At 40.4% G+C, this 12,448-nt stretch overlaps 1 protein-coding gene across 2 annotated transcripts in view; it reads left to right on the plus strand.

Annotated features, from left to right (window-relative positions):
- Nucleotides 1-12,448, plus strand: part of LOC126236917 (protein regulator of cytokinesis 1-like) — a 231,708-nt gene that overhangs the window by 142,992 nt on the left and 76,268 nt on the right. For both annotated transcript variants that reach the window (XM_049946571.1, XM_049946572.1), the window contains exon 8: nt 4,050-4,273. In XM_049946571.1, the coding sequence (XP_049802528.1) occupies nt 4,050-4,273 (224 nt within the window). The remainder of the gene's footprint in view (nt 1-4,049; nt 4,274-12,448) is intronic.

Consider the following 12,448-nt stretch of genomic DNA (forward strand, 5'->3'; position numbering starts at 1 on the left):
TCTGCTGCAGATCTTCCTGCATTTCGCTACAATTTTCTAATGCTGCAACTTCTCTGTATACTACAGCATCATCCGCGAAAAGCCGCATGGAACTTCCGACACTATCTAGTAGGTCATTGATATATAGTGTGAAAAGCAATGGTCCCATAACACTCCCCTGTGGCACGCCAGAGGTTATTTTAACGTCTGTAGACGTCTCTCCATTGATAACAACATGCTGTGTTCTGTTTGCTAAAAACTCTTCAATCCAGCCACACAGCTGGTCTGATATTCCGTAGGCTCTTACTTTGTTTATCAGGCGACAGTGCGGAACTGTATCGAACGCCTTCCGGAAGTCAAGGAAAATAGCATCTACCTGGGAGCCTGTATCTAATATTTTCTGGGTCTCATGAACAAATAAAGCGAGTTGGGTCTCACACGATCGCTGTTTCCGGAATCCATGTTGAGTCCTACAGAGTAGATTCTGGGTTTCCAAAAACGACATGATACGCGAGCAAAAAACATGTTCTAAAATTCTACAACAGATCGACGTCAGAGATATAGGTCTATAGTTTTGCGGATCTGCTCGACGACCCTTCTTGAAGACTGGGACTACCTGTGCTCTTTTCCAATCGTTTGGAACCTTCCGTTCCTCTAGAGACTTGCGGTACACGGCTGGTAGAAGGGAGGCAAGTTCTTTCGCGTACTCTGTGTAGAATAGAATTGGTATCCCGTCAGGTCCAGTGGACTTTCCTCTGTTGAGTGATTCCAGTTGCTTTTCTATTCCTTGGACACTTATTTCGATGTCAGCCATTTTTTCGTTTGTGCGAGGATTTAGAGAAGGAACTGCAGTGCGGTCTTCCTCTGTGAAACAGCTTTGGAAAAAGGTGTTTAGTATTTCAGCTTTACGTGTGTCATCCTCTGTTTCAATGCCATCATCATCCCGGAGTGTCTGGATATGCTGTTTCGAGTCACTTACTGATTTAACGTAAGACCAGAACTTCCTAGGATTTTCTGTCAAGTCGGTACATAGAATTTTACTTTCGAATTCACTGAACGCTTCACACATAGCCCTCCTTACGCTAACTTTGACATCGTTTAGCTTCTGTTTGTCTGAGAGGTTTTGGCTGCGTTTAAACTTGGAGTGAAGCCCTCTTTGCTTTCGCAGTAGTTTCCTAACTTTGTTGTTGAACCATGGTGGGTTTTTCCCGTCCCTCACAGTTTTACTCGGCACGTACCTGTCTAAAACGCATTTTATGATTTCCTTGAACTTTTTCCATAAACACTCAACATTGTCAATGTCGGAACAGAAATTTTCGTTTTGATCTGTTAGGTAGTCTGAAATCTGCCTCCTATTACTCTTGCTAAACAGCTAAACCTTCCTCGCTTTTTTTTATATTCCTATTTACTTCCATATTCAGGGATGCTGCAACGGCCTTATGATCACCGAATCCCTGTTCTGGGCTTACAGTGTCGAAAATTTCGGGTCTGTTTGTTATCAGTAGGTCCAAGATGTTATCTCCATGAGTCGGTTCTCTGTTTAATTGCTCGAGGTAATTTTCGGATAGAGCACTCAGTATAATGTCACTCGATGCTCTGTCCTTACCACCCGTCCTAAACATCTGAGTGTCCCAGTCTATATCTGGTAAATTGAAATCTCCACCTAAGACTATAACATGCTGAGAAAATTTATGTGGAATGTATCCCAAATTTTCTCTCAGTTGTTCTGCCACTAATGCTGCTGAGTTGGGAGGGTGGTAAGAGGAGCCAATTATTAACCTAGCTTGGTTGTTTAGTGTAACCTCCACCCATAATAATACACAGGAACTATCCACTTCTACTTCACTACAGGATAAACTACTACTAACAGCGACAAACACGCCACCACCGGTTGCATGCAATCTATCCTTTCTAAACACCGTCTGTGCCTTTGTAAAAATTTTGGCAGCATTTATCTCTGGCTTCAGCCAGCTTTCTGTACCTATAACTATTTCAGCTTCGGTGCTTTCTATCAGTGCTTGAAGTTCCGGTACTTTACCAATGCAGCTTCGACAGTTTACAATTACAATACCGACTGCTGCTTGGTCCCTGCATGTCCTGACTTTGCCCCGCACCCTTTGAGGCTGCTGCCCTTTCTGTACTTGCCCGAGGCCATCTAACCTAAAAAACAGCCCAGTCCACGCCACATAACCCCTGCTACCCGTGTAGCTGCTTGCTGCGTGTAGTGGACTCCTGACCTATCCAGCGGAACCCGAAACCCCACCACCCTATGGCGCAAGTCGAGAAATCTGCAGCCCACACGGTCGCAGAACCGTCTCAGCCTCTGATACAGACCCTCCACTCGGCTCTGCACCAAAGGTCCACAGTCAGTCCTGTCGATGATGCTGCAGATGGTGAGCTCTGCTTTCATCCCGCTAGAGAGACTGGCAGTCTTCACCAAATTAGATAGCCGCCAACATGAGCGACCACCTGCAGATGGGTGCACCCTGTACCCTTCATGGCATCCGGAAGGACCCTTTTCACATCTGGAATGACTCCCGCCGGTATGCACACGGAATGCACATTGGTTTTCTCCCCCTCTCTTGCTGCCATATGTCCGTCCAAAAGTTTATTGGAGTATGGTGCAAAAATAGGAAAATTTCAATCAAGAAAATTTTGAACTTTTTGCTAACATTTCCTCTTTATGTATTACATTTACATTTATGTACAACATCTACTAAAGTAATATGTAGCCTACATGCATCCAAGTATTTATAGACTATCATGTAAAAGTATGAATTAAATTGATAGAAAAATTTTCAAGAGTTTTGCTAGCAACAATTCCTCTTTATATGCTGAAAAATATGTACTGTATGATGATGATGATGATGATGATGATGATGATGATGATGATGTCCCATACTCTAAGGAGCATAGGGGATGATGCGGGAGATATTCCGAGGAGCATAGGGGATGATGCGGGAGACCTGCACCGCTGTACTTGGCAAGGCCATTGCCTTCCACCGACTGTAATGGGGATGGATGATGATGATGATGATGACACAACAACACCCAGTCATCTCGAGGCAGGAAAAATCCCTGACCCCGCCGGGATTCGAACCCAGGACTCCGTGCGCGGGAAGTGAGAACGCTACCACAAGGCCAAGTGTGTGTGTGTGTGTGTGTGTGTGTGTGTGTGTGTGTGTGTGTGTGTGTGTGTCTCTCTCTCTCAGGGAAACATTCCACGTGGGAAAAATATATGTAAAAACAAAGATGATGTGACTTACCGAACGAAAGCGCTGGCAGGTCGATAGACACACAAACAAACACAAACACACACACAAAATTCAAGCTTTCGCAACAAACTGTTGCCTCATCAGGAAAGAGGGAAGGAGAGGGAAGGACGAAAGGATGTGGGTTTTAAGGGAGAGGGTAAGGAGTCATTCCAATCCCGGGAGCGGAAAGACTTACCTTAGGGGGAAAAAAGGACGGGTATACACTCGCGCGCGCACACACACACATATCCATCCACACATATACAGACACAAGCAGACACGTCTGTATATGTGTGGACGGATATGTGCGTGTGTGCGCGAGTGTACACCCGTCCTTCCCTCCCCCCCAAGGCAAGTCCCTCCGCTCCCAGGACTGGAACGACTCCCCACCCTCCCCCCCATATATATATATATATATATATATATATATATATCAGCAGTAAATTAGTCAAGAACTTTTCAAATTTTTGCTAACATTATTTCCCTCTTATGTTTTAGATATACCATATATATTTAAAAACATGTAACCTACGTCTGCCTGAACATTTATTATAGTGAAAAGTTTGAAATACATCATCCAAGTACTTTTCGAGATTTTTGGTAACTATGTTTATTAATGACCTCTTTCTTTCCTTCTTTCTTCCTTTCTTTTTTCCTTTTGTAGAGTCTGTGTCTGTCCAAATATTTTTTAGAGCGTTGCGTAAAAATTTTAGTAAATGTCTTTATATTGTAGTACATACAGATAACACTCTTTATCTGTGCAAAATTTTAAAGGGTATATACTGCAGAAATTCTTTAAAGTATTGGTATTTACAGCTAGAACAGGAAGTACGAAGATGTGAAATCAGGAGGAGGGAAAATATACCCCACTACATAAAAGCTGTAAGAGAAGAAATACAGGAGCTGTGGGATAAATGCTGCTTTGGAAGACATCAGCGTTTATCATTCCTGGAATTTTATTCAGAAGGAAGTAGTGAATCCTTACTTGAACGTTTGGAAGAGGAAGTCTCTACATTACGAAAGTATTATAATGAGAACAGGTAACAGAAAGTGGAGTCAGGTTTACTTTCCTCAGTAATGTTTGTTAATATTGATCATCTTGGCAGGTTTAGACTGTGCAGGGTAGGAATAGAATCTGTGTTTTGTACTGCCTCCCAATACAACTTTAATCTCCTTCAGAGTACTCTGTCTTAGATATAATACATTTCTCCAAATGTTCATTCCAGCATTGGAAGCACCTTTTAAATTCACCATCTTTGATACCCACTAGCACTGCCATGACATTCCATTTTGTATCATCGGTAGCAGCAACACACTTTCCTTTAAAGTCCCTTTACATCCTAGGAACAAGAAGTCAGAGGGGCTAAATCTTGCAAATAGGACACATGGGTCAAGTTAGTTGCCTTAATTGAGGACAAGAACTAGGGAACACTGAGCATGGGAGCATTGTTGTGATGCAGGAACCACTTGCCAAAGTTCCACAAAACTGGACGTTTTCATGTCAGACTTCTGTGCCAGCTTCGCACGCCCTCCAAATATAATTGTTGGTTTCCTGTCTGCATTTTAGGAACATATTCTGAGTGGAGGATCCCTTTAATTGCAAAAAAAGGGGGAAAGAAAGAAAGAAAGAAAAAGATAATTTCAGCATAGTCTTCAATTTTGATTCACCTCACAAACCCCCCCCCCCCCCCTCCCCCGGTGGGTGATACAGGTGACATCTGTAGACGTAACTTTTTACTTTCTGTGCCATACCCCATACCTGTAGCTCCAGGAAAGCACTTTTTTTGTTTAAACAATGTATTCTGGCCTTTTTAGGTCTTAATGAATAATATAATGAACACTAATATTAACATAAAAACTCTTAAGATGCATACCTAAAATTTTGTGGTGTGAAACATTTTCTGTTACCTCTTAGCACATGTTAGTAGGCTAAGAAAGATTTTTCTGTATCACAAGATGTCAATGATATGTATTTCGACACAATCACTCATGGCTCCCAACAAGAGCCACCCGCAAACTTTTCCATATGAATAATGACAGAAATGTCCTTCATATCTGGGATTCGTCAGAAGACTATTACTTGATTTAATGCTGTACCAAGATACACCTGCATCTCAGAAATCGCGTCTACAGCACCTTTCAGTGGTAGGGATGCAGACTCTATGCTTCAAATTGCAGCAGTTAGATATTTGAAAGTGAAGTTTTAAAAATGCCAATGACGCAACATTCTTGTTGTTCTTAGGGCTCTCTTGACCTTTGTTGATTCACTAGAATTGAATATGTCTACTACCGCTTCGACTTTTTGGTAGTGTTTGGCATAATGCTCTATTAACACTTTCAAGACGAGCGACATAGCTCCTACGTCGGTCCGACAGTACCCCAAAAGGACGATAGATGTAGCTCCTACGTCGGCCGACTATCAGCGATGTTAACGACTCCCAGCACATGACTTTCATATTCTGTAGGTTTAAAAGTACTCTCTGGTTATCCTAGTACCAAGAAAAAATTATAGATGGCAGCATATGTTGGAGGTGGTACAGGAGTATATTTTGAGTCATTTGCTTTGCCGCGCTCACGCTCGACTTAAAACAGGTGTGCAGCAGTTTGACGGCAACAAATGTCAGTGTAAAACCTAATTTGGAATGGTGGAAAAAATGAAGCCAGGCGGTGTTTTGGACTACAATAGTAAAAAAGCTGGTGTGGATCATAGCGACCAGCTAATGGCGTACTATCCTTTTGAACGAAAACAAATAAAGTGGTGGAATAAGTTTTCTTTCATATTTTCATGGTCATGACTAAATTCATACATTTTGTACAAAACGTCGCGAAATACAAGCAAACATCTGGTTGAATACATTACAGAGATAGCAGAGAACTTGGTTCACAAAGGTGGCCTCTTAGACTCATTCACTTCTCAGAATAGATCACCCATCAACAGACTAAGCGGAAGACATTTTCCAAAATTAATTCCACCCACAAAATTGTCTAAGTGGCCTCAGAGAAGGTGCAAAGTATGCGCAGAAACAAGCAAGGCCAGATATGGTAAAGTTTCAAGGAAAGACACGCGATATTATTGTGAAACCTGTGACGTAGGGCTTTGTTTTCCAAAATGTTTCGCAATATTTCATACAAAAGCCAATGTAACTGTGTGATTATTAATAAAATAAAAGTTCATATTTCAACAGTTATTCATTTAAAATTAACAACTTCAATCCTATGTCCCTTAGAGGTCCTAAAACCTAAAAAGAAATTTTTTTTCACTGTGAAAACAGCATACTCTCAAATTAATATACAACCCTTGTGACTAAAGTAAATGTTTATTTCTTTGCAGTACTCTGAAGGGAATGGATGTAGTTTTTAAATGCAAAAGAGTAATCTATTTTTTGTGGTATAGAATCTGCTGTAGAAAATTCAGAAAAACTGTGAAATCGCTTGGTACCATCCGGTTGAGCGTCAACACACGCGCTCAGTCCTCAAAGTGTTAACCATGTGATCTTTAAGGTATCTAACTGTGCAGGCTGCAGTACTGTGATTTGTCTTCTCCAATTCTTCACGCAGCAATATGTAGAGTTTTTCTTGTGTTGTTGAATGTAATTTCGCCGCCACAGCATTAGCTATAAATCTGCCACAACTGTCAGTAGTCTCTTTGACTGAAACCCAAATTAGTGGTCACCAGTGTCTCTTCTAACATTTGCAACAGTATTTTCATACACCTGTTTCAAATTATTTTTCTGCAGTGTTAATTCATATGGTGTACTGCAGCAGCTGACACCCCCCACCCCCACCCCCCGAAGCACTTAATAATTGAGTTCTTTAGCATGTTCCATGACCCATCAGCTGACACTAAAGCCTGACAGGAGTCAGTCTAGATGAAAGCTCTCCACTCCATCGCTTGTGATCCAGGAAACTTATGGTTGAATCTGTTGCTTGTTCTTTTTCCTAGGTTGCTCGTAAACTAAGCTGCAGAATCTTTCTGTCGAAGGAATGAGACTTATTATCATGGCCTACCTAAAATTAAAGCAAATAAACAGTAAGAAGGTGACAGTAACTAAAAAATAAGAATGTGGTCTTGTAAAATGTCAGCTTCAATTGAATCGCACATGGATGTTTGTAAACTAATTTTAAATTTTTATTTTTAAGATCTGAGATAAGAAGATTAGCCGGAAGATTGGTAGATAACATGAATGATAAAAAAATCTGTACATAAAAAATTCTGGGTAATGCAGGAGGAGGTTTAATAAATAAAAAAAAAAAATAGGAGTGCGGGTAAGCTACTACAAACAGCATAGTGAACGCATTGTTGTGGCCAAGATAGACACGAAGCCCATGCCTACTACAGTAGTACAAGTTTATATGCCAACTAGCTCTGCAGATGATGAAGAAATTGATGAAATGTATGATTAGATAAAAGAAATTATTCAGGTAGTGAAGGGAGACGAAAATTTAATAGTCATGGGTGACTGGAATTCGATAGTAGGAACAGAAAGAGAAGGAAACGTAGAAGGTGAATATGGAATGGGGGTAAGAAATGAAGGAAGCCGCCTGGTAGAATTTCACACAGAGCATAACTTAATCATAGCAAACACTTGGTTCAAGAATCGTGAAAGGAGGTTGTATACATGGAAGAACCCTGGAGATACTAGAAGGTTTCAGATACATTATATAAAGGCAAGACAGAGATTAGGGAACCAGATTTTAAATTGTAAGACATTTCCAGGGGCAGATGTGGACTCTGACCACAATCTATTGGGTATGACCTGTAGATTAAAACTGAAGAAACTGCAAAAAGGTGGGAATTTAAGGAGATGGGACCTGGATAAACTGACTAAACCAGAGGTTGTACAGATTTTCAGGGAGAGCATAAGGGAACAATTGACAGGAATGGGGGAAAGAAATACGGTAGAAGAAGAATGGGTAGCTTTGGGGGATGTGGTAGTGAAGGCAGCAGAGGATCAAGTAGGTAAAAAGACGAGGGCTAGTAGAAATCCTTGGGTGACAGAAGAGATACTAAATTTGATTGATGAAAGGAGAAAATATAAAAATGCAGTAAATGAAACAGGCAAAAAGGAATACAAACACCTCAGAAATGAGATCGACAGGAAGTGCAAAATGGCTAAGCAGGCATGGCTAGAGGATAAATGTAAGGATGTAGAGGCTTATCTCACTAGGGTTAGGATAGATACTGCCTACAGGAAAATTAAAGAGACCTTCAGAGAAAAGACAACCACTTGTATGAATATCAAAAGCTCAGATGGAAACCCAGTTCTAAGCAAGGAAGGGAAAGCAGAAAGGTGGAAGGAGTATATAGAGGGTCTATACAAGGGCGATGTACTTGAGGACAATATTATGGAAATGGAAGAGGATGTAGATGAAGATGAAATGGGAGATACGATACTGCGTGAAGAGTTTGACAGAGCACTGAAAGACCTGAGTCGAAACAAGGCCCCCGGAGTAGACAACATTCCATTGGAACTACTGACAGCCTTGGGAGAGCCAGTCCTGACAAAGCTCTACCATCTGGTTAGCAAGATGTATGAAACAAGCGAAATACCCTCAGACTTCAAGAAGAATATAATAATTCCAATCCCAAAGAAAGCAGGTGTTGACAAATGTGAAAATTATCGAACTATCAGTTTAATAAGTCACGGCTGCAAAAGACTAATGTGGATTCTTTACAGACGAATGGAAAAACTAGTAGAAACCGACCTCGGGGAAGATCAGTTTGGATTCCGTAGAAATGTTGGAACACGTGAGGCAATACTGACCCTACGACTTATCTTAGCAAATAGATTATGGAAAGGCAAACCTATGTTTCTAGCATTTGTAGTCTTAGAGAAAGCTTTTGACAATGTTGACTACGCTCTTTCAAATTCTGAAGGTGGCAGGTGTAAAATACAGGGAGCGAAAGGCTATTTACAATTTGTACGGAAACCTGATGGCAGTTATAAGAGTCGAGGGACATGAAAGGGAAGCAGTGGTTGGGAATGGAGTGAGACAGGGTTGTAGTCTCTCCCCGATGTTATTCAATCTGTATATTGAGCAAGCAGTGAAGGAAACAAAAGAAAAATTCGGAGTAGGTATTAAAATCCATGGAGAAGAAATAAAAACTTTGAGGTTCGCCGATGACATTGTAATTCTGTCAGAGACAGCAAAGAACTTGGAAGAGCGGTTGAATGGAATGGATAGTGTCTTGAAAGGAGGGTATAAGATGAACATCAACAAAAGCAAAACGAGGATAATGGAATGTAGTCAAATTAAATCGGGTGATGCTGAGGGAATTAGAATAGGAAATGAGACACTTAAAGTAGTAAAAGAGTTTTGCTATTTGGGGAGCAAAATAACTGATGATGGTCGAAGTAGAGAGGATATAAAATGTAGACTGGCAATGGCAAGGAAAGCATTTCTGAAGAGGAGAAATTTATTAACATCTAATATAGATTTAAGTGTCAGGAAGTCATTTCTGAAAGTATTTGTATGGAGTGTAGCCATGTATGGAAGTGAAACGTGGACGATAAATAGTTTAGACAAGAAGAGAATAGAAGCTTTCGAAATGTGGTGCTACAGAAGAATGCTGAAGATTAGATTGGTAGATCACATAACTAATGAGGAGGTATTGAATAGAATAGGGGAGAAGAGGAGCTTGTGGCACAACTTGACTAGAAGAAGGGATCGGTTGGTAGGACATGTTCTGAGGCATCAAGGGATCACCAATTTAGTATTGGAGGGCAGCATGGAGGGTAAAAATCGTAGAGGGAGACGAAGAGATGAACACACTAAGCAGATTCAGAAGGATGTAGGTTGCAGTAGGTACTGGGAGATGAAGCAGCTTGTACAGGATAGAGTAGCATGGAGAGCTGCATCAAACCAGTCTCAGGATTGAAGACCACAACAACAACAAGGGCAAGCGATATCGTGGGTTACACGTTCTTGATTTCAGTGCAGACTATAAATTTATTTATTAGGTCTTTTCTCAAAAAGTGCAATTTCACATTATTGATTTATTTAGTATTAATTCGGACAATGTATTTAAAAGCGGTGTTTTTTCTGCAAAAGTCCTCTTTAGCCTCTACTTTTTCTGTGAAAGTCTTATTTAGCCCTTTTAGGCCTTTAAGTATGATTTAGCCCATTTTAGGTTCTGCAAGGTTGAAACCTTGAAATCTGGACCCTACCATCACGTGTGATAATTTTGTTGAAAAAATTAGGATTTTCTGTGAATACATGCTTCATTTTAAAACAGGTTTGAACATGCTGTCCCTTTGATCCCCAGTAAGAAGTCTGAGCACAAACCTTGCTGCTACTCTTCACATTCCAAAATCAATTTTCAGTATGTGCTGTATTGTGCTTCAGAACTACATGGATAAATCTAAAGTGTCATTGATTGACCTGCATTGATCTTCACTAGTGAGATTATGGCTTTTACTGGTGTACCGTATTTACTTCAATCGAAGCCGCACTTTTTTTCTGGTTTTTGTAATCCAAAAAACCGCCTGCAGCTTAGAATCGAGTGCAAAGTAAGCGGAAGTCTGAAAATTGTTGGTAGGTGTTGCCACAACTAACTTCTGCCGTCAAATACATGTAGCACAACACAGGTATGCTTTGCAGGCACAAAGATAAATACTGGTGCCAAAACCTCTGATCAGTTAATAAATTAAAAGAAAAGGTAGAAGAATGTAAACATTATGCCATGTATTCTTTCATGTTTGCTGCTATCTCATTTAAATCCTGTCTGCCTAATAAACTACGAAACTAGAGTGAACCGTGGAAGAATATACATATCATGTCATGTTTATATTCGTATTATTCTTATGCTGAATAGTGATACAGTCAGAAATGAAACACGGCAACTGACTGGATGACTCTAATTTCTGTGCAGAATGTAATGTACTAAAGAGGCGTCTGCAAATATTTTCAACCAGAGAAAAATTTTTGTTAAACTCGTGTTCAGAACATCTTCTTTCATACACAGTCTATTATTTGGTTCTTGTTCATCATTATCAAAGAAAGCAGCAGTGTAAGTAACAACAAATAGCAGTTTCTTGTCATTATTTCACTTGTGAGACAATTCTTCTTTTTTTGTGTAAGCCACGGTAGCGCGCACAAAAGCACGCCATGCCACGAGCGGCGATAGGTCGTAAACACTCATTATCAGAATGAGACAAACAGTGCATGACACAGTACAATAATGCATTTTCAGCTTAGAGTGACGTAAACCCCTATAACAAAGAGAACGGCACTTATCAGATCAAAGCAAAATAAGCAACCGATTCAAACCAGACGAAGCACGCGAAAAAGGAAGGGTACCCGTATAAATACAGACAGAGCGCCTGACACATAGCAATGACTACTTGGTAAAGCTTAATTGTTAAGCTTACGTCTCGAACCAAACTATTGTAGCTGTATCTTCATCCATTCGACCTCAATTGTGTTTCACGTTACAATGGATCAACTTTGTTTCGTTTTGGAGGGGCGGTCTAAAACTTTTCTCTCACCTTGAATTTCGAGTCTCAAATTTCAGAAGCGGCTTAGATTCGTGAAAATTTTTTTCCTTGCTTTACAGTCTCAATTTTCAGGTGCGGCTTAGATTCGAATGCGGCTTAGATTCGAGTAAATACGGTATTCCTCAGTTCAAGCAGTTGAAGGATGGCTGGAAATGGGCTGACCTTCAGCAAGCATTTTGCCCTTTTTAAACCAAGAAAATCATTCATTCTCTTCAGTTTTGTTAGGAGCATGTTCTCTGTATGTTGTTCGTCTCAGCACAACAGTTTCTGCTGTGTTCTTACTAACTAAAAAACAAAACTTCACAGCTGCATATTTTTAGTGAGAGTCAATCATTGCTTTGTGATACGAGTGCACCATAGAGACACAAAAAGAACTGCCACAGAAACCACACTTGTAATTGGTAGGTGACATAACTTGTCAGATTGACTCAGCAGTAGTCCTACAGCAGCATGCTAGAGGTGCAGGTATATAAGTACATGATGCACAACAGTCAGATCCCAGTTACCTTTTAATCCCTCCCTCATATTACAGCAAGTGCACTGCTAACAGACAAGATCTGGTTCACTGACTAAAGGGGAAGGTAGATATTGTGAAATTCTCAGTAGTTCAGTGGCTAAAGTGTAATACACAAATGACACAAATTTGTCTTAGCACTGCTCCAGTGCACAGCTATAGCTATAAGGTTTCAAAATGTCATTCTCTTCTAATGACATACA

Source organism: Schistocerca nitens, chromosome 2 (genome assembly GCF_023898315.1).
Source record: "Schistocerca nitens isolate TAMUIC-IGC-003100 chromosome 2, iqSchNite1.1, whole genome shotgun sequence".
Lineage (NCBI taxonomy): Eukaryota > Metazoa > Arthropoda > Insecta > Orthoptera > Acrididae > Schistocerca > Schistocerca nitens.